The sequence below is a fragment of the Ranitomeya variabilis genome, chromosome 1, assembly GCF_051348905.1.
Source record: "Ranitomeya variabilis isolate aRanVar5 chromosome 1, aRanVar5.hap1, whole genome shotgun sequence".
Classification (NCBI taxonomy): Eukaryota; Metazoa; Chordata; class Amphibia; order Anura; family Dendrobatidae; genus Ranitomeya; species Ranitomeya variabilis.
Genome location: NC_135232.1, coordinates 297,445,061 through 297,467,513, shown reverse-complemented (window position 1 = coordinate 297,467,513; position 22,453 = coordinate 297,445,061). Strand labels below are relative to the sequence as shown.

Below are 22,453 nucleotides of genomic sequence, written 5' to 3'. Positions count from 1 at the left end.
TGAATTGCGGACTTTTCAAAGGACATGGGGGATCCCACGCCTTTTTATTTCCATAAGAAATGTATTTACTAAAAACACCATGAACAGTAAACTACACACACAAAGCACTAAATATATATATATATATATATATATATATATATATATATATATATATATATATATATATATATATATATATATATAATGTTTTTGCATTTATCTATGTCTGTATATCTTTCTAATCTATCTCTCTGTATATATATATATATGTGTATATATATATATATATATATATATATATATATATATATGTGTGCTATATGTATAGCATAACATTTCTTTGGAAAACTATGTGTAAATTACATAGAGAATTGCTCTGTGTAAAAACTCATGTTAAAATCGCATTGCACTCGGATTGCATTTGCATATAAATTGGATGTAAATAATATGCTAGGTGTTAAAAATCGTATTATGCTCGCATGACACTCGTCCGACTTTTCAGTAACAAAATAGGACCAATTTTAAAATCATTAGTGTGCCTTCGGACTTACTGATTAATGTCAGTGAAAAGTGACCGTCTCACCATGTCAGTGCCAGCTTTAATGCCCACAACCCATTTGGGCCAGCCTGGAGTGAGCTCATTCTGAAGTAGGACTTCCCATTCTGTGGTTGCGGTGTGAGAAAACGGACCCAAACTCATTGAACTATTTAATAACACCCTTGGCTACCCACTTTGGTGACCATTTTAATGCCAGTTGTAATGCCCAGCAGCCATTTGGACTAGTGAAGTGAACTGATTCTCATGAGAGACATCCCCTTCTGTTTATTTGCTCTGAGAGAAAAAATGGCTCCAAAGCAATTTAATTCTATATCTAATACCCACTTTAATGCCCATTTTTGTGCCAATTGTATATTTTGTGTAGCAGTTTTCAAGTGCATTTACCTCAGGGCACCGAGAGGCATTGTTTTTTATGACTAGTATAATTCTTGCTCATTATTAAACTTGCAAAAAACAAACAATTTCTGCGAATGAGAACCCCTAGTTCCGTAAGGTGAGCACAGAGGGTGGCTCCGGCTCCGGCACAGGCAGAGGATCCGGCACCAGGGTTTCCTTGCAGTCCTCGCTGCTATCACACACAGGAGAGGAAGTAACAGACATCACAGCTTCTCTGCTCATGGTAATACAGCCCTGCACACAAGAAGAGGAGGCTGTCAGCACTGGAGGAAGGAGCCCTGTGCACACTGGCCACTGGAGGTGTGTGGGGTGGGAGAGCAGCTGGTACCGGAGGGGAGCTTGCCCCTTCCCTGGGCATTTCCTATATGGTGGCGGATTTTCTATTGGAATGAATTGAGGCGGCTTTGTTCTGTCACAATCCCCCTGATCTGCTGCTCTGTGCCCACGTTCAGCAATGGAGGCTGCTGGAAGAGGAAGCAGCACACTGTGGTGACTGCCATTGCTGCAGACACATCCCCTGCTTCCCTGTGTCATGGTGGCTCTTACACTTAGCAGTCAGTGGATGTCAGAGCTGTATGGAAGCCGAGCCTTGGAAATATAAGACATTGTGCCATTGCTGTGCTCAACATCTGCACCATGTTGGCCAGAGGCATTGCTAGGCATGGTCTAGGAACAGCCGCCTGATCGCCTCAGCAGCCACCAGTGCTATGCCCACTGCATGCAGAGCCTAGATTGCAGTGACAGACTCCTCCATACAGACTGGCATTGCGGGAGTGAGCCAGATATTGGCTGCAGGCGATCACAAACTGGATTCCGTTCCACGTGAAGATCCATTCTAGTCATTGGCCCTTTCCGTATGTACCTTTTATCCTTGTGGATCCTAGTAGGGAACTTAGGTGACCCCCGGATTACTGTTAACCGCCGTTATTGCTTTTACTTTCCTGTCCTCACTGGGCCTGATCTCCTCCTCCGGATATCGCAGTGTTTAGATTTTAGAAATTGAAAAAGAGGAATTTTTTTTTATTTTTCTCGTTAATTTATTTTCATTTTTCTGGATATTTTCACGTTTGTGCTGCTACGTGACTCACCAACCACTAGAAACTGTGTGTGGTTAAATTTTGGCGGATCTGTAACTTCAACTATCTGCAAGCATGGCGGACCTAGAGGCAGTGCTGGCGGATGTGAGCTATCTAATGGCTATGGAGAAGAGCAAGTCAACCCCGGCAGCCAGGGCCAGTAAGAAGATTGTCCTACCTGAACCGAGGTAAATTGGGGGCCTGGTGAGGGTGGCATTGGGGAGCGGCACTTCTGTGGTTGTGAATGAGCTCGAAATCTGATGGAGGCATCAGATACGGTAAGATTTCTAATTACGGTAACATTTAGGGGTTTTTTTTACTAACACGATCACGGTGACCATAGCTGTACGCAGCATTAGAGGTATCTCAGGAGTCAGCAAGCCAATTTCACCTAATTTTTCTGCTGCGGCCTGTCTTTTTGGAAATTCCTATAACCTGACTTCTAAAAAAAAATTGAACTCGTATCTCATTAGATCTGGATATTAGACAGCACCTAAGACAATCACGGTCTAACTAAGGTCTGAAATGTATGGACTGGCTTATTGTCTCTTTATCCAAACTCAATCATGTCAGATATGCCTGTGAGGCTGTTGTGTTTGGTTCAGGAGACCCTCGGACAGTCCATTTATCGCGGAGGCAGCACATGTCCGTTGCATCCAAAGCGCTGCCATCTATTGAACGCAGGTGAAGCCGCATTTGTTAACTGAACCATATGGATTCACCAAGTCCAATACATTCTATTGGTGAGATTTATCTTGAATTGACATGCTGTGGTCTGGAGAGACGTGACGTATGTCAGTCACTGAGGGCATCTGTGGACACATAGTGGGCATGGGATTTCTTGAAATTCCATCCACTACGCTGTAACAGCTGGACGCTGCGGGTTGGTTTGACGCTGCACAAGTAGGCAGCATCCAACCCTTAGCGTTAACCGATCGTGTGTGCATACCCTAAGGCTACATCCCCACGGTCAGTAATCGGCAGTGCTTTGGACGCAGCACATGTCTGCATGTGTTCATTGAACTGTGCGGATTCCCGCGCCCAATATACTGTATGAGTTATATTTATCTTGCGGAGACTGAGCGTCTCCGCAAGATAAATAGACATGCTGTGGTCTGGAAAGATGCGCTGCATGTCCGTCTCTGCAGGGAAGCCGTTGGCGTCTCTGGACGCATAGTGGGCAGGGGGTTTCTTGAATGCTGTATGTAACATCTGGATGCTGCAGATGTACGCAGTGTCCAACCCGCAGAGTTTACTAACCGTGGGAGCATACTCTTAGGTTTCGCTCCCACCATGAGCTTTTGGTGCATATTTTACTATGTATCTTTGCTGCTTCTAAAACGCAAAGTCTTAACTGTTTTAGCAAAGTGGATGGGATTTATAGAAACCTCATGCCCACTGTGCTTTTATCTTAGGCTACTTTCACACTAGCGTTTACCTGATCTGCGGCAGGCTGCGGACTTCCTCCGTGAAGCCCCGCCCTCGGCCGCACCTCTGCCGCTAGCTCCGCCTACTTCTGCATGCGGCCCGCATTCGACCTCCGTACCTATCTTTAACATTAGGTACGCAGGTCATGCGGCTGTATGCGGATGCTGCCGCATGCGTCGTTTTGACGCGGCGACCAGCGTAGGACGCAGCCTGTAGCAATTTTTTTTTTCCGCATCGTCAAAACGACGCATGCGGCAGCATCCGCATACAGCCGCACGACCTGCATACCTAATGTTAAAGATAGGTACGGAGATCGCATGCGGGCCGCATGCAGAAGTAGGCGGAGCTAGCGGCGGAGGTGCGGCCGAGGGCGGGGCTTCACGGAGGAAGTCCGCAGCCTGCCGCAGATCAGGTAAACGCAAGTGTGAAACTAGCCTAACTCTGTGTAAACTGACCTGTGGTGCGCGTTTCAAATATGCAACATGTCAATATCTCTTGCCGGTACGCCAAGTTTCCTGTGTGGATTTTCCCCGTAGACTTGAATTAAATGCCGAAAATCCACAGGTAAAAAACATACATGCATCTCCGCAGCGGAAATGCATACAAATTGTATTTAATCCGCACCTAGGTATATTAATAAAATTTTGTCAAAACCAGAAAACCAGGAAGTTTCAAACATAAAGCAGCTTTATTTAAAGATTGACACACACAAAAAGAGACAAAAAAAATGCAGCATCAAAAACACAATTAAAAAACGCAAGTAGCCTAATTTGAGTAATAGGTGCAGAAATTCTACAGCGTCAAAAACTCATCGTGGGAACATAGCCTACATGTCCATTTATGTTACTGATTTCGTCATTTTCCATGACTTGCTGCTGCGTATAATTCATATAGCAACATAATCATACAGTATTCTGTCAATTTCTGGCCTCAACGTTATTATATTGTAGAAGTGGGAATATGTGTATATCTAATATCCTAATTTATGAGCAGTGATAATGGCATAATAAAGTGAGGTGGTGGAGGGAGGGTCACAGCCATTCCCCTTCTGGATCAGCGGCCAGTAATGGAGATGGATCTGATGGGTTGCAGAGAATTCAGTTTCCTCATTGCTTCCTGCTCTGTTACGGTCTGGAAAGACGCGCCGCATGTCAGTCTCCACGGGTGAGCCGCGGGCGTGTCTGGATGCATAGTGGGCAGGAGATTTCTTGTAATCCCGTCCACTATGCCGTAACATCTGGACGCTGCAGAAGTACACAGTGTCCAACCCGCAGCGTTTACTTATTGCCTGCAGACGATCAGGAATTGGCAGTGCTTTGGATGCAGTGCATGTCCGCTGCTTCGAAAGCGCTGCCGGCCATTGAATGCAGGTGATTCCGCATGTGTTCACTGAACTGTGCGGAATCACCGCATCCAATACACGGGTAACATTTCCACTACGCTGTAACAGCTGGATGCTGCGGGTTGGACAATGCACAAGTACACAGCGTCCAACCCGCATACCCTAACTATTAATTTTCTTCAAATTTAAGGTCAGAATAAAAGATAAATATTTGCAACAATTGGAATGAAACTTCCTAAAAAAAAAAAGTGTTAATTCGTTGCCACTGCTGTTATGGGATAACTTTGTACCTACTGTAGTTACCGTAAATGCATCATATCGCAATGACTTTATTTTTTGTGATCATTTGGTCAGAGCAATAATAGGGTATGTTCCCCATAAATGCAGCCCTGTATTTCCAGTCTATGGCAGAGGCAGCCCTCTCCTCTGCAGGTGGTTGCACAGCATGTGTTGCTTGTGAATAGGCAGCTGGAGAAAGAGGTTCCATTGATCCCTTCATTGTCTATTAAAAATATTGGCCAGCTCTTGAATTTATTAAAAAAAAATGGCTCGTACTGCGCCAACGCTCTGACCTCTGCCTGGTTATTGAAGGAATCAATGACCCCTAATTTCTCTTCTGAGTAACATGCGATGGAGATATGGAGAAGCTGTGCTTGTTGGAAGAAGGGCCTAGATCTGCAAAATTCACCACAAAAAGAAGAACTCTGCAGAACCTGCTAAGGCCTCTGTACGAGGGAGAACGTCTGATATGACAACACCAGAATTACAGCTGCCAGTGGAACGAGGAAATCTGCCATAGCTAATTACTGTAACTAGCAGCTATCGTGTATGTGTATATATAATGTGTGTCTGTATGATGTGTGTAAATAAATAAAAAAAATAAAAAATTATATTTTGCTCTGAATGGAGCCTCTGAGGCAGATCTGAACAGAGCCCCAGGTGTATCCGACCGTAGTATATGGAAATCTAACTGAAATCCCTCAGAATCATTATATTCTTTAAACCAGGATGAGTCTTGTTTTTTTTTGCCCTCTTGACCTAAACTTTTTCGCATTTCACCTGATCTGTTGACTGATCCAGTTTAATGGCTCCGTACAACCTTTCTGTTGTATGAAGCCCTAATTCAGTCATATGGCCCAATTTTTCCCCTTCTCTTAGATTCCATGTAAATTAATTTCAAGAATCTGACTTTGCTGAACTATTCTTCCTTGAAGACATGGATGCTAAGAAACAAGCTCTCCAATACACAGCGGCACCACACAGTGACACATGGGGTGATTGTGCTGATGTATGGCTTCAATGTACACAATTCTGCCATGTGCATGAGGCCCTATGAAGCTCAGAGTTGTCAACCGTCCAGATATTTCAGGATCGTCCATACAAAGTGGGCACGTTTTCGCCATATCTGTTAAAAAAAAAAAAAAAAAAAAATAGTGTTCATATGTTTTTATTTATTTATTTTTTTTAAAGCTAAAGAAGCTGGTACAGATTTTTTTCACCAATTAACATAATTTTAGTTCACAGTGAATGCAGCTGATGTTTTCATATATCATATAACAATGATTAATTATGGTATTCCAATGTGTCTGTAAAGAATATTGTGTTTTTTTTTTTTTTTATAAGCCGTCCAGAAAAAAAAAAAAAAGTCAAGTTGTCAACCCTGATGAAGATTCACATGGACTGCACAGGGTGTATAAAGGGCAGGTGCAGCCTCCTCCCGTCTGCCTTCTGTCACTTCAGACCATATGACTTTCTAGAGCACTAGTACTGAACATTGGCAAGGTTTTGTATCTGTATAAATTGCTCGTTTATTCACACATGGCGGAAACCCCATCCACACTATTGTTCTGCGCTTTGCAATTGTTTTGCAGTCTGCACCGAAAATCCCAGGCTTTAAACCTTGTGTGAACATGGCCCAATAATCCAGTCTGTTGTGAATGTATACACTGAGGCTGCTATTATGCCAGTTATTTCTATGTAGAAATATTTAATATTTTAGAAGTCTTATGAAAACAACCAATCTGCGTCATGTGTCCTATTGTTAATGTGACCTAGTATGTATGTAATGGACGCAATTGATTGTACTTTCCTGTCACTTCACATCAGATAAAAGTAGTCTCCGTTCTTACAGGAACTGCCTCCGTGTGACAGGAACTCGGCTGTTACCCTGCATGTAATGTGCTTACATCCAGAGAGCAACAGCACGGGGCTCCCATAGGGACACAGCACTGACCTCACAAATGCAGGCTGGGACGTGTATGAATATGGGGGAAAAGACCATATTGCTGCTGGCTTTCAGTTGTTTGCTTTCATTTTCTAATCAGATCTTGGAAAAAAAAATATAATAATTTTTATTAATGTGCTTTATTTTGTTCAGAACCAGTGACAGTACATGACTTTTTAATAATTCTTGTTCATTTAAAGTCATCTAGACACAAGGTCCCCTGCTGGGGTCTCTTAGCAAGTCGTCTGAGTGGGCTCAATGTATACTACATGCTGATCACGGCCCCTTTAAAGCCAGCACTACTGTACATGAGCAGCATTAGTTTTTCTGTAATATTGCATAATTGTTATAAACAGTAGATGGACATCATATCTGATTTAAGCTAAGGCTTGTATTTTAATGTAGTGAGCATATGGAAAAAAACAAACAAAAACATTGCATAGTCCATCACATGCCTTATATTCAGGGCTGGTTTTAGACAAAGTCGGACCCCAAGTGCTAAAATGTTGCACCATTACACAGAAATAATTACCGTATTTTTCGGACTATGAGACGCACCGGACCATAAGACGCACCCCAAATTTTGGGGTGGAAAATAGCATAAAAAAGATTATTATAAGATGGGGTTCTGTCTTATTGTCCAAATTAAGGTTTCTTACCTGAGGGCCGGCAGTGGTACAGCGGGGTCACAGAAGGCATGGTCCCTTCCTCAGGATTCCGGCGGTGGCAGAAGTGGGGCAGTGCTGCAGTCCCAGGGTGTGATGCTGCGGGTCCGGTGAGGCAGAGCATGGAGCGGGGTCCCTTCCACAGGATGCTGGAGTCAAAAATATGGGGATGCCAAGGCCCGGTGTCCACTGTGAACAGAGCCGAGAGCATCACCGGTTTCTGAGTGCCGCCGAGATTTCAATCTGCTCATGTGCGGCCTTCGGTGGCCTTTTTCCTGAAGCATCCGGTCGCCCACGGCTTCATGGAAACCGGTGATGCACTCGGTAATGCTCGCCGTGGACACCAGGCCACGGAGTTGCCACATTTCTGACGCCGGCATCCTTAGGAAGGGACTCTGCTCAGGTGCACTCTGCACTGTCCACCACAGTAGCATCGCTACACCGCTGCCGCTGGTCCTGCTGCCACACCACTGCCGCAACCCCCCCTGGTAAGCCTGTGTTCGCACTATAAGACGCATCCCCCGTTTTCCTCCCAAATTTTTTTTTGGGGAAAAAGTGCGTCTTATAGTCCGAAAAATACATTGCATTTACATGCGCTAAGTTAAGACCATTAAACGAGCGTGATCCACATTATCAAAGTCGTTCAGTGCTTGTTTCCCAGACTCTTTACATCGGCTGAGGAAGAATGATGGGCAAAGAACGATCACTAGTCGATCAATCTGTCCCCATACAGTATCATGTTATCAGCAGCACATCTGCAGTTTGCAGCGGGTGATGTGCTGCGGAGAACAATGGATTTTTGTTCTGTCATAAACAATCCAATCACCCAATGGATAGGCAGCATTTTGCTTGTTCGTCTGGCGATTGCTGATGTTTACACCTATGGACTCCCGTCTGTGCTACCGATATTTATAAATGTGGATGCTAAACACACACAGTTTGTGACACGTAAACAGAAACTGCATGTTACACACTCGTATATACACATAGAGCAGATACATGTATACACAGAGCACATCCATACCGATGAATGCATGGATGGAGCACATATATACAGAGACATAATATAGTGAACACCACACAGCCATTCAAACAGTATAATTGGCCTCCACACTGCTCTACAAACAGTATAATGGCCTCCACACAATATGATGGCCCCATACAAACCTTGCTACTGTATAATTGCTCGTATACAGTATAATGGCCCCCACATAGCCCTCCATATTGTATAATGCACCCCCCCATAGTCCTCCATAGTACGTATAGTATAATGCACACCCCAGAGACCTCCATATAGTATTATGGCCACCACAATGTACTCACTGATTAAAATAAATATATTCCCCTTTCCCCATTCCCCCACTGCTCTGGTACCTTCATCAGCTCAACTGCCCAACGTAGCGTGGCGCGATTAATAGACGTCACGCCCACTGGCTGAGATGTCAGACTCCAAGGAGGATGATGAGGGAGGTAGCGGACGTCTCCTAGATGCTGATCCAGTTGAATGTTCAATGCCTCATGGAGGGTGCCCAGAGATGGCGCTGGTACCGCCCCCCAATACAGGGGCCCCATGGCGGACGCTATTAGATGCTGCTGTTGTTCAATTTCTCCTGAATACGCCGATACCCTGTATGTGGGGGAATTTCACTGTTTGGCAGGGCTTGGAAGGGAAGGAGCGCCATTTGACTTTTTGAAAGCAAAATTGGCTGAAATCGAGAGCAGGCGCCATGTCGCATTTGGAGATCCTCTGATGTGCCTAAACGGTGAAAAAAAACAAAAAAAAAACCACACTTGACTCCTTTTGGAAAACACACACTCAAGGATTTTATCCAGGAGTATAGTGAGCATTTTGAACCCACAGGTACAACACAGAATCTGATAACAACATTGGGCTGTCATATTGCATGTCATCATTAGTGTAGAGCGCAAGTGCTCGCTACTCCAGTTTGCATCAGGTGTTCAGATATGCACCAAATATTGAAGGTGCTCAAGTGACATGCTCGAGTTCCTGCCCCGTATGATTAGTGGCTGTTAGACACCCCAAAATAAAAAAACATGGGAGGAGCCGCGATACGCCATACATACCGAACACCCAATGCAAACTCGAGTAGTGAGCATTTGCCCTCAAAACTAGCAGTCACATTGTCGTATATTATTATTATTATTATTTTTTCTTTTTTTTCTTTTTTACTTAACTCCAACCCTAACCCCAAACCTAACTGCAAAGAATAAAAAAATGATATATGTATGTGTGTGTGTGTGTGTATGTGTATATATATATATATATATATATATATATATATATATATATATATATATATATATATATATATGTGTATGTATATATATAATATATATATATTATTTAAGAAGACTTCTTCTTTTTTATTGCCTTATTCAGTGGATAACTGTGATCACATGACAGGGGACCATAAAAACCGGTGCTGATCATGTTCTCCAGGGTCTCAGCTACCCCCGGCAGCCGAGACCCCCGAGAATTTCCAACACTGGGGGTGCTATACCCTTATTTCCTAAGGCCGTTAAAAAGCAGCGCTGAGGAATAAGTACCCTTAACTGCCGCCATTAAAAGGCGTATCGATGGTCGTTAAGAGGTTAAAGACGACCTGTCACTTCATTAAAACATTTGAGTTCAATACTTTGTAAAAGCCCTGAGCTTCCCTCATTGTCTTTTTGGTTTGCTATGCATCGTTCATTGTACAGATATTCACATTTGTTGCTTTTGAAGTACAGTATGTGAAATCTCTCCTTCAAGACCAACTCGGAGTTTCTTCAGTTTTTTTTTCCTCTGGGACTGTCTGCTTTCAGTGATTCCTCTCAGATGCTGCCAATCACAGCTCAACAGCTTTTGAGACTGTTAGATTAGCTGTAGAGCTCTGATTGGCAGTGTTTGGGAGGGAAGATTGAAAGTGCACACCTCCACAGAAGACTGTAATGCTATGTGCACACATTGCGGATTTCTGTGCGGATTTTTCCGCTCAGTTTTTGAAAAATCACTGCGGATTACCTGCAGATTAGTGTTTTTTGTGCGTATTTCACCTGCGTTTTTATACCTGCAGATTCCTACAAAGGAACAGTTGTAAAACGCTGTGGAATCTGCACAAAGTATTGACATACTGCAGAAAATACAACGCAGCGTTTCCGTGCGTTTTTTTTTTTTTCCACAGCATGTGCACTGCGGATTTTGTTTTCCATAGGTTTACATGGTACTGTAAACTGGATTGAAAACTGCTGCGAATCCACAGCATCAAATCCGCTGCGGATCCACACGCAAATCCGCAACGTGTGCACATAGCAAAGAAACGCCAAGTTGGTCTGCAGGCAGAGATTTCAAATACGGCAACAAATGTGAATATTTCTGCAATAGACTGACGCAGCGCAAAATGGAAAATTGCATACGATTCAGGGAAGCTTATGGATTTTTGCAAGGTGTTTAGCCCATTTTGAGTTGTCATTTCAGGCCCTTTCACCAGATGGATGATATTTAGAAAAATCATGAATTAACCAAAGCGCTTAGAAGGGTCTCTCTTATCTCCTGAAAGAGCCCTCCTTTTGATAGCGGTGGTTGGGCATGCGCACTGCCCCTTCATTGTAATAAGGATAACAGTGTCCCGTTTTACCAATCGATGCAGATCCTAGTGGTTGGACTTCCATCAACCTATAATGTATTACCTGTCCTATATATACAGTAGGGATTAACTTAGTTGTGCTAATGAATTTAAGGCCTATGTACACTACACAAACAATTGCTGTACATTTTTATTTAAAAAGTTCCCTATAGAGTTAGTTAACACACTAGATTTTTTTTTTTAAAGAAATTTCTATGGCTGTCCCATCCTTCTGTATGGTGTGAATTTACCTTTAGTATTCAGAATGTTCTTGTATCGGAGCATGGCGGCCGTCAGGAGTTTGAGTACCTCTAAGTAATTCTTAGTTGAGCAATGTCTATTAGATGGGTCCTTGTACAAGAGCAGAAACTACAAAAATGACCACCAATTACGGTAACAATATAGGAAGTACATCTTTTAAATGTATAAACTTTATGGGGTTGGACTGTCATAACTACTACTAGTTTGCATTTGTGGGGAAATGTGCTGCATACAATCAAGCCTATTTTTCTGCTGATTGCTAAGGACTGGGCTGATAGGTATTGTCTTACACTGACAGCATTATCCCAATGGCGTATTACGACTGCATATGATTAGAGAGGGTGCTACAACAGCTAAAAAGCCATGGAGGGAGATGAGCCTCATGATGCCATATGGTATTGGATACTTATATCTATGGACAGGTGTGTTGTGAATTCTGCTTTTGGGTTCCCTCCGGTGGTGGTAGGTGGTAATGCAGTTGTCCCTGGGTTGCAGTCCTGGTCAGGTGTGTCTGCTGATTGCAGTTCTGACTGGGGTATTTAGGTGTGCAGGATTCATTAGTCCTTGCCAGTTGTCAATTGTTGTTGGGAGGTGTATGACCTCTGCCTGGTTCCTCCTGCCTTTCTGCCAAATCAGCAAAGATAAGTGTCTGTTTTTTTTTCCTGTGGCACACATGCTGTGTGCTTCACAATTCAGTGCTATTCTTTGTGTTTTCTTGTCCAGCTTAGATTGTGTCAGTATTTTCTCAGTCTTGTTGGATTCTCTGGAGTGGCAGATATACATTCCATGTCTTTAGTTAGATTGTGGAACTTTTTGTATTATCTGTTGTGGATATTTTTGGAAGGGTTTTAATACTGACCGCCTAGTAATCTGTCCTATCCTTTCCTATTTAGCTAGAGTGGCCTCTTTTGCTAAATCCTGTTTTCTACCTGCGTGTGTCTATTCTTCTCCTACTCAGTCATTATTCGTGGGGGGCTGCCTATCCTTTGGGGGTCTGCTCTGAGGCAAGATAGCATTCCTATTTCCATCTATAGGGGTATTTAGTCCTCCGGCTGTGTCGAGGTGTCTAGGGTTTGTTAGGCACACCCCACGGCTACTTCTAGTTGCGGTGTTAGTTCAGGATTTGCGGTCAGTACAGGTTCCACCGACTCCAGAGAAAGTTTTCATGCGGCTCCAAGGTCACCAGATCATAACAGTACAACTGGCCCATAATGAGTTAAATGCATTAGCCATTTTTTTTTTTCTGCAGCCTGTTTTGTCTTTTCTTCCCTCTTTATCTATGGGTGGCTGAGGAGTCTTATGCCAGCATGGATGTTCAGGAATTAGCTTCTTGTGTAGACCAGCTTGCTGCTAGGGTACAGGGTATTTCTGATTATATTGTTCAGACTCCTGCTTTAGAGCCGAAGATTCCTACTCCTGATTTGTTTTTTGGTGATAGGTCCAAATTTTGGGGTTTTAAAAACAATTGTAAACTGTTTTTTGCTCTGAGACCGCGATCCTCCGGTGATTCCATTCAGCAGGTTAAAATTGTCATCTCCCTGCTGCGTGGCGATCCACAGGATTGGGCATTTTCCCTGGAATCTGGGAATTTGGCCTTGCTTGATGTAGATTCCTTTTTTCAGGCTTTAGGATTATTATATGATGAACCTAATTCTGTGGATCAAGCGGAGAAAGCCTTGTTGGCCCTGTCTCAGGGTCAGGAGGTGGCAGAATTGTATTGTCAGAAATTTAGAAAATGGTCTGTGTTGACTAAATGGAATGATGATGCTCTGGCGGCAATTTTCAGAAAGGGTCTTTCTGAATCCGTTAAAGATGTTATGGTGGGGTTTCCCACGCCTTCCGGTCTGAGTGATTCTATGTCTCTGGCCATTCAAATTGATCGGCGCTTGCGGGAGCGTCAAACTGTGCGCGCTGTGGCGTCGCCCTTAGAGCAAAGTCCTGAGCCAATGCAGTGTGATAGGATTTTGTCTAGAACGGAACGACAAGGATTCAGAAGTCAGAATAGGTTGTGTTATTATTGTCGCGACGCTTCTCATGTCATTTCAGTCTGCCCTAAGCAGATAAAAAGGATCGCTAGTTCATTTACTATCAGTACTGTACAACTTAAATTTCTATTATCGGTGTCCTTGATCTGCTCATTGTCATCATTTTCTGTCATGGCGTTTGTGGATTCAGGCGCCGCCTTGAACTTAATGGATTTTGAGTTTGCAAGGCGTTGTGGTTTTCCCTTGCAGCCTTTGCAGAACCCTATTCCTTTAAGGGGGATTGATGCTACACCTTTGGCTAAAAATAAGCCCCAGTTTTGGACACAGATGACCATGCACATGGCGCCAGCCCATCGGGAAGATTGTCGATTTCTGGTGTTGCAGAATTTGCATGATGTTATCGTGCTGGGTTTCCCGTGGTTGCAGGTACATAATCCTGTGTTGGATTGGAAATCTATGTCTGTGACTAGTTGGGGTTGTCAGGGGGTTCATAATGATGTTCCTTTGATGTCAATCTCCTCTTCTGAAATTCCAGAGTTTTTGTCTGATTTTCAGGATGTATTCGATGAGCCCAAGTCCAGTTCCCTTCCACCGCACAGGGACTGTGATTGTGCGATTGACTTGATTCCAGGCAGTAAGTTTCCTAAAGGCCGACTTTTCAACCTATCTGTGCCTGAACATACCGCCATGCGGAGTTATGTTAAGGAGTCTTTGGAGAAAGGGCATATTCGGCCATCTTCTTCACCGTTGGGAGCAGGTTTTTTTTTTGTTGCTAAGAAGGATGGCTCCTTGAGACCTTGTATTGATTATCGCCTCTTGAATAAGATCACGGTCAAGTTTCAATACCCTTTACCTTTGCTTTCCGATTTGTTTGCTAGGATTAAGGGGGCTAGTTGGTTTACGAAGATTGACCTTCGGGGGGCATATAATCTTGTTCGTATTAAGCAGGGTGATGAATGGAAAACTGCGTTTAATACGCCCGAAGGCCATTTTGAATACCTTGTGATGCCATTCGGGCTCACTAACGCTCCATCTGTTTTTCAATCCTTCATGCATGATATCTTCCGGACTTATATTGATAAATTCTTGATTGTATATTTGGACGATATTTTGATTTTTTCCGATGATTGGAAGTCTCATGTGGAACAGGTCAGGATGGTATTTCAGATCCTTCGTGACAATGCTTTGTTTGTGAAGGGGTCTAAGTGTCTCTTTGGGGTGCAGAAGGTTTCTTTTTTGGGCTTTATTTTTTCTCCCTCATCTATGGAGATGGATCCGGTTAAGGTTCAGGCCATTCATGATTGGATTCAACCCACATCCGTGAAGAGCCTTAAGAAATTTTTGGGTTTTGCAAATTTTTATCGCCGGTTCATTGCTAACTTCTGCAGCGTGGTTAAACCCTTGACTAATTTGATGAAAAAAGGCGCTGATGTGGCGAATTGGTCCTCTGCGGCTGTCTCTGCCTTTCAGGAGCTTAAACGCCGATTTACTTCTTCTCCGGTGTTGCGCCAACCAGATGTTTCTCTTCCGTTTCAGGTTTAGATTGATGCTTCTGAGATTGGAGCAGGGGCCGTTTTGTCTCAGAGGGATTCTGTTGGTTCTTTGATGAAACCGTGTGCCTTCTTCTCCCGTAAGTTTTCGCCTGCTGAACGCAATTATGATGTCGGCAATCGGGAGTTGTTGGCTATGAAGTGGGCGTTTGAGGAGTGGCGACATTGGCTTGAGGGAGCTAAGCACCGTATTGTGGTCCTGACCGATCATAAGAATTTGATTTACCTCGAGTCTGCCAAACGGCTGAGTCCTAGACAGGCTCGATGGTCCTTGTTTTTTTCCCGTTTTGATTTTGTGGTTTCGTATCTTCCGGGTTCTAAGAATATTAAGGCTGATGCCCTTTCTAGGAGTTTTTTGCCTGATTCTCCTGAGGTCCTTGAACCGGTCGGCATTCTGAAAGAAGGGGTGGTCCTTTCTGCCATTTCCCCTGATTTACGGCGGGTTCTTCAGGAATTTCAGGCTGATAGACCTGATCGCTGTCCTGTGGGGAAATTGTTTGTTCCTGACAGATGGACTAGTAGAGTGATTTCTGAGGTTCACTGTTCTGTGTTGGCTGGTCATCCTGGTATTTTTGGTACCAGAGATTTGGTTGGTAGGTCCTTTTGGTGGCCTCCATTGTCACGTGATGTGCGTTCTTTTGTGCAGTCCTGTGGGACTTGTGCGCGGGCCAAGCCTTGTTGTTCCCGTGCTAGTGGGTTACTTTTGCCATTGCCGGTCCCTGAGAGGCCCTGGACGCATTTTTCTATGGATTTTATTTCTGATCTTCCGGTTTCCCAGAGGATGTCGGTTATCTGGGTTGTTTGTGACCGGTTTTCTAAGATGGTTCATTTGGTGCATTTGCCTAAATTGCCTTCCTCTTCAGAGTTGGTTCCGTTGTTTTTTCAGCATGTGGTTCGTTTGCATGGTATTCCGGAGAATATTGTGTCCGACAGAGGTTCCCAGTTTGTTTCTAGGTTTTGGCGGGCCTTTTGTGCTAGGCTGGGCATTGATTTGTCTTTTTCTTCTGCATTTCATCCTCAGACAAATGGCCAGACCGAGCGAACTAATCAGACTTTGGAGACTTATTTGAGATGCTTTGTGTCTGCCGATCAGCATGATTGGGTAGCCTTTTTGCCATTGGCCGAGTTTGCCCTTAATAATCGGGCTAGTTCGGCTACTTTGGTTTCGCCTTTTTTTTGTAATTTTGGTTTTCATCCTCGTTTTTCTTCTGGGCAGGTTGAGCCTTCTGACTGTCCTGGTGTGGATTCTGTGGTTGACAGGTTGCAGCAGATTTGGACTCATGTGGTGGACAATTTGGTGTTGTCTCAACGTTTTGCTAACCGTCGTCGGTGTGTTGGTTCCCGGTTTCGGGTTGGGGATTTGGTTTGGTTGTCTTCCCGTCATGTTCCTATGAAGGTCTCTTCCCCTAAGTTTAAGCCTCGGTTTATTGGTCCTTATAAGATTTCTGAGATTATTAATCCGGTGTCTTTTCGATTGGCGCTTCCGGCCTCTTTTGCAATCCATAATGTCTTCCATAGATCTTTATTGCGGAAATATGTTGTGCCCGTTGTTCCCTCTGTTGATCCTCCGGCCCCTGTTTTGGTTGATGGGGAGTTGGAGTATGTGGTTGAGAAGATTTTGGATTCTCATTTTTCGAGGCGGAGGCTTCAGTACCTTGTCAAATGGAAGGGTTATGGCCAGGAGGATAATTCTTGGGTTTTTGCTTCTGATGTCCATGCTGCTGATCTGGTCCGTGCCTTTCATCTGGCTCGTCCTGATCAGCATGGGGGCGCTGGTGAGGGTTCGGTGACCCCTCCTCAAGGGGAGGGTACTGTTGTGAATTCTGCTTTTGGGTTCCCTCCGGTGGTAGTAGGTGGTAATGCAGTTGTCCCTGGGTTGCAGTCCTGGTCAGGTGTGTCTGCTGATTGCAGTTCTGACTGGGGTATTTAGGTGTGCAGGATTCATTAGTCCTTGCCAGTTGTCAATTGTTGTTGGGAGGTGTATGACCTCTGCCTGGTTCCTCCTGCCTTTCTGCCAAATCAGCAAAGATAAGTGTCTGTTTTTTTTTCCTGTGGCACACATGCTGTGTGCTTCACAATTCAGTGCTATTCTTTGTGTTTTCTTGTCCAGCTTAGATTGTGTCAGTATTTTCTCAGTCTTGTTGGATTCTCTGGAGTGGCAGATATACATTCCATGTCTTTAGTTAGATTGTGGACCGTATTATCTGTTGTGGATATTTTTGGAAGGGTTTTAATACTGACCGCCTAGTAATCTGTCCTATCCTTTCCTATTTAGCTAGAGTGGCCTCTTTTGTTAAATCCTGTTTTCTACCTGCGTGTGTCTATTCTTCTCCTACTCACAGTCATTATTCGTGGGGGGCTGCCTGTCCTTTGGGGGTCTGCTCTGAGGCAAGATAGCATTCCTATTTCCATCTATAGCTGTATTTAGTCCTCCGGCTGTGTCGAGGTGTCTAGGGTTTGTTAGGCACACCCCACGGCTACTTCTAGTTGCGGTGTTAGTTCAGGATTTGCGGTCAGTACAGGTTCCACCGACTCCAGAGAAAGTTTTCATGCGGCTCCAAGGTCACCAGATCATAACACAGGTGGAAGCAGGAGATGGGCTTCAGTGGTGATCCTAGAAGTGTGCTAGATAGTTATTCTGACATGTTAAGACATGAAGGTTGAGAGATGTGGATGACAGTCTGGTTCGCGAAGGTTTCTTGCACTAATGCTAACACAGGGTTGAAAGTTGCTGCATAAATCCACATTGATTGTTCGCTGTATATAGATGGCCGGGAAGGTATCCTGTACCTGGTCCTTTCCAGTATTTAGAGGCCTTTTGATTTTGATTGAGTCCACAAAATGTTTTGAAGTGGGCATTGCCCTTAGGGGAGCTGCAGATCTTCATACCTTTTACTTCGAAGTAGTGACTGGCGCACCCAAAGGTGGATTGGAGATGGACACTAACTCTGAAGTGCATTTGATTGATGGTTGTGGTGGGCTCTCGGTTGGATGGTCCGCCATCCATCAAGAGCATAGAAGGAATCACTGGAGAGCATTCAGTAGAAAAAACAAGCATTTGGTCCGCATTCAGTGTCCTTGTGGGAGCAGCAGTCCGTGTATTAAACCTTTTATTTCAAAAGTTACTAAAACTCTAATTACAAACATATTTATGCAGATCCAATGCTCCTATCCATATGGCAGCATCTGTGCATGGTAAAAGTGCTGTTAGGTTCCCTTTTTAACCCCTTAACGACCTTTGACGCATACGCTGCGTCATGAAAGTCGGTGCCAAAGCGACCTATGACGCAGCGTATGCGTCATGGAATGATCGCGTCCCTGCAGATCGGGTGAAAGGGTTAACTCCGATTTTACCCGATCTGCAGAGACAGGGGGAGTGGTGCTTCAGCCCAGGGGGGGTGGCTTCACCCCCCCGTGGCTACGATCGCTCTGATTGGCTGTTGAAAGTGAAACTGCCAATCAGAGCGATTTGTAATATTTCACCTAAAAAACTGGTGAAATATTACAATCCAGCCATGGCCGATGCTGCAATATCATCGGCCATGGCTGGAAATACTGATGTGAGCCCCCCCACCCCACCGATCGCCCCCCCAGTCCTCCGTTATGGGGTCCGGTCCCCTCCGTCCGCCTGCCGGCTCCCCCGTCCTCCTGTGCGCTCCCTCCTTGCTCAGATCCCCCCCCCCCCTGTGCTCCGATCACCCCCCCTGTGCTCCGATCCACCCCCCCACCACCCCTTCATACTTACCGATCCTCCCGGTGTCCGGCCGTCTCCTCGCTGGGCGCCGCCATCTTGGAAAATGGCGGGCGCATGCTCAGTGCGCCCGCCGAATCTGCCAGTCGGCAGATTCCTTACAAGTACATTTTGATCGCTGTGGTAGGTTCTATCACAGCGATCAAAATAAAAACAATAATAAATAACCCCCCCCCCCTTTATCACCCCCATAGGGACAATAATAAAATAAAGAAATTTTTTTTTTTCTTTTTCCACTAGGGTTAGGGTTAGAACTAGGGGTAGGGTTAGGGTTAGGGGTAGGGTTAGGGTTACGGGTAGGGTTAGGGGTAGGGTTATGGCATGTGCACACAGAGCGGATCGGCCGCGGATCCGCAGCGGATTGGCCACGGATCCGCAGCGGATTGGCCGCTGCGAATTCGAAGCAGTTTTCCATCAGGTTTACAGTACCATGTACACCTAAGGAAAACCAAATCCGCTGTGCCCATGGTGCGGAAAATTCCGTGCAGAAACGCTGCGTTGTATTTTCCGCAGAATGTCAATTCTTTGTGCGGATTCCGCAGCGTTTTACACCTGTTCCTCAATAGGAATCCGCAGGTGAAATCCGCACAAAAAAACACTGGAAATCTGCTGTAAATCCGCAGGTAAAACGCAGTGCCTTTTACCTGCAGATTTTTCAAAAATCGTGCGGAAAAATGTCACACGAATCCGCAACGTGGGCACATACCATTAGGGCTAGGGTTTGAAATAGGGTTAAGATTAGGCTTGTGGTTAGGGTTACGGATAGGGTTAGGGGTGTGTTGGGGTTACAGTTGTGGTTAGGGTTGGGATTAGGGTTACGGTTGGGATTAGGGTTAGGATTAGGGTTGGAATTAGGGTTACGGGTGTGTTGCGGTTAGGGTTGTGGTTAGGGGTGTGTTGGGGTTAGGGTTGTGATTAGGGTTATGGCTACAGTTGGGATTAGGATTAGGGGTGTGTTGGGGTTAGTGTTGAAGTTAGAATTGAGGGGTTTCCACTGTTTAGGCACATCAGGGGTCTCCAAACGCAACATGGCGCCACCATTGATTCCAGCCAATCTTGCGTTCAAAAAGTCAAATGGTGCTCCCGCCCTTCCAAGCCCCGACGTGCGCCCAAACAGTGGTTTACCCCCACATTTGGGGTACCAGCGTACTCAGGACAAACTGGGCAACAACTGTTGGGGTCCAATTTCTCCTGTTACCCTTGCAAAAATAAAAAATTACTTGCTAAAACATAATTTTTGAGGAAAGAACAATTATTTTTTATTTTCACGGCTCTGCGTTATAAACTTCTGTGAAGCACTTGGGGGTTGAAAGTGCTCACCACACATCTAGATTAGTTCCTTGGGGGTCTAGTTTCCAAAATGGGGTCACTTGTGGGGTGTTTCTACTGTTTAGGCACATCAGGGGCTCTGCAAATGCAATGTGACGCCCGCAGACCATTCCATCAAAGTCTGCATTTCAAATGTCACTACTTCCCTTCCGAGCCCTGACGTGTGCCCAAACAGTGGTTTACCCCCACATATGGGGTATCAGCGTACTCACAACAAACTGGGCAACAAATATTGGGGTCTAAATTCTCCTGTTACCCTTGTGAAAATAAAAAATTGCTTGCTAAAACATCTTTTTTGAGGAAAGAAAAATGATTTTTTATTTTCACGGCTCTGCGTTGTAAACTTCTGTGAAGCACTTGGGGATTGAAAGTGCTCACCACACATCTAGATTAGTTCCTTGGGGGGTCTAGTTTCCAAAATGGGGTCACTTGTGGGGGGTTTCTACTGTTTAGGCATATCAGGGGCTCTGCAAACGTAACATGATGCCCGCAGACCATTCCATCAAAGTCTGCATTCCAAAACGTCACTACTTCCCTTCCGAGCCCCGGCATGTGCCCAAACAGTGGTTTACCCCCACATATGGGGTATCAGCATACTCAGGAGAAACTGGACAAAAACTTTTGGGGTCCAATTTCTCCTGTTACTCTTGCAAAAATAAAAAATTCTGGGCTAAAAAAATATTTTTGAGGAAAGGAAACACGTTTATTATTTTCACGGCTCTGCGTTATAAACTTCTGTGAAGCACTTGGGGGTTCAAAGTGCTCACCACACATCTAGATAAGTTCCCTTGGGGGTCTAGTTTCCAAAATGGAGTCACTTGTGGGGAGTTCCTACTGTTTAGGCACATCAGGGGCTCTGCAAACGCAACCTGACGCCCGCAGAGCATTCCATCAAAGTCTGCATTTCAAAACGTCACTACTTCCCTTCCGAACCCCGACGTGTGCCAAAACAATGGTTTACCCCCACATATGGGGTATCAGCGTACTCAGGAGAAACTGGACAACAACTTTTGGGGTCCAATTTCTCCTGTTACCCTTGGGAAAATAAAAAATTGTGGGCTAAAAAATCATTTTTGAGAAAAGAAAAATTATTTTTTATTTTCATGGCTCTGCGTTATAAACTTCTGTGAAGCACTTGGGGGTTCAAAGTGCTCACCACACATCTAGATTAGTTCATTTGGAGGTCTAGTTTCCAAAATGGGGTCACTTGTGCTGGAGCTCCAATGTTTAGGCACACAGGGGCTCTCCAAACGCGACATGGTGTCCGCTAATGATTGGAGCTAATTTTCCATTCAAAAAGCCAAATGGCGTGCCTTCCCTTCCGAGCCCTGCCGTGCGCCCAAACAGTGGTTTACCCCCACATATGGGGTATCATCGTACTCAGGACAAACTGGACAACAACATTTGGGGTCCAATTTCTCCTATTATCCTTGGTAAAATAAAAAATTCTGGGCTAAAAATAATTTTTGAGGAAAGAAAAATTATTTTTTTATTTTCACGGCTCTGCGTTATAAACTTCTGTGAAGCACCTGGGGGTTGTAAGTGCTCACTATGCATCTAGATAAGTTCCTTGGGGGGTCTAGTTTCCAAAATGGGGTCACTTGTAGGGGAGCTCCAATGTTTAGGCACACAGGGGCTCTCCAAACGCGACATGGTGTCCGCTAACGATTGGAGCTAATTTTCCATTCAAAAAGTCAAATGGCACGCCTCCCCTTCCGAGCCTTGCCGTGCACCCAAACAGTGGTTTACCCCCACATATGAGGTATCGGCATACTCAGGAGAAATTGCTCAACAAATTTTAGGATCCATTTTATCCTGTTGCCCATGTGAAAATGAAAGAATTGAGGCTAAAAGAAATTTTGTGTGAAAAAAAAGTACTTTTTCATTTTTGCGGATCAATTTGTGAAGCACCTGGGGGTTAAAAGTGCTCACTATGCCTCTAGATGAGTTCCTTGGGGGGTCTAGTTTCCAAAATGGGGTCACTTGTGGAGGAGCTCCAATGTTTAGGCACACAGGGGCTTTCCAAACGCGACATGGTGTCCGCTAACGATGGAGATAATTTTTCATTCAAAAAGTCAAATGGCGCTCCTTCCCTTCCGAGCCTTACCATGTGCCCAAACAGTGGTTTACCCCCACATATGAGGTATTGGTGTACTCAGGAGAAATTGCCCAACAAAATTTAGGATCCATTTTATCCTGTTGCCCATGTGAAAATGAAAAAATTGAGGCTAAAATAATTTTTTTGTGAAAAAAAAGTACTTTTTCATTTTTACGGATCA

At 44.5% G+C, this 22,453-nt stretch overlaps 1 protein-coding gene across 1 annotated transcript in view; it reads left to right on the top strand.

Moving 5' to 3' along the window:
• Positions 1 to 1,040: 1,040 nt before the first annotated feature.
• GRK3 (G protein-coupled receptor kinase 3) overlaps positions 1,041 to 22,453 on the top strand; it is a 357,635-nt gene continuing 336,222 nt past the window's right edge. The window contains exon 1 of the mRNA XM_077295516.1: positions 1,041 to 2,201. Within this exon, the coding sequence (XP_077151631.1) occupies positions 2,089 to 2,201 (113 nt within the window). The 5' untranslated portion in view covers positions 1,041 to 2,088. The remainder of the gene's footprint in view (positions 2,202 to 22,453) is intronic.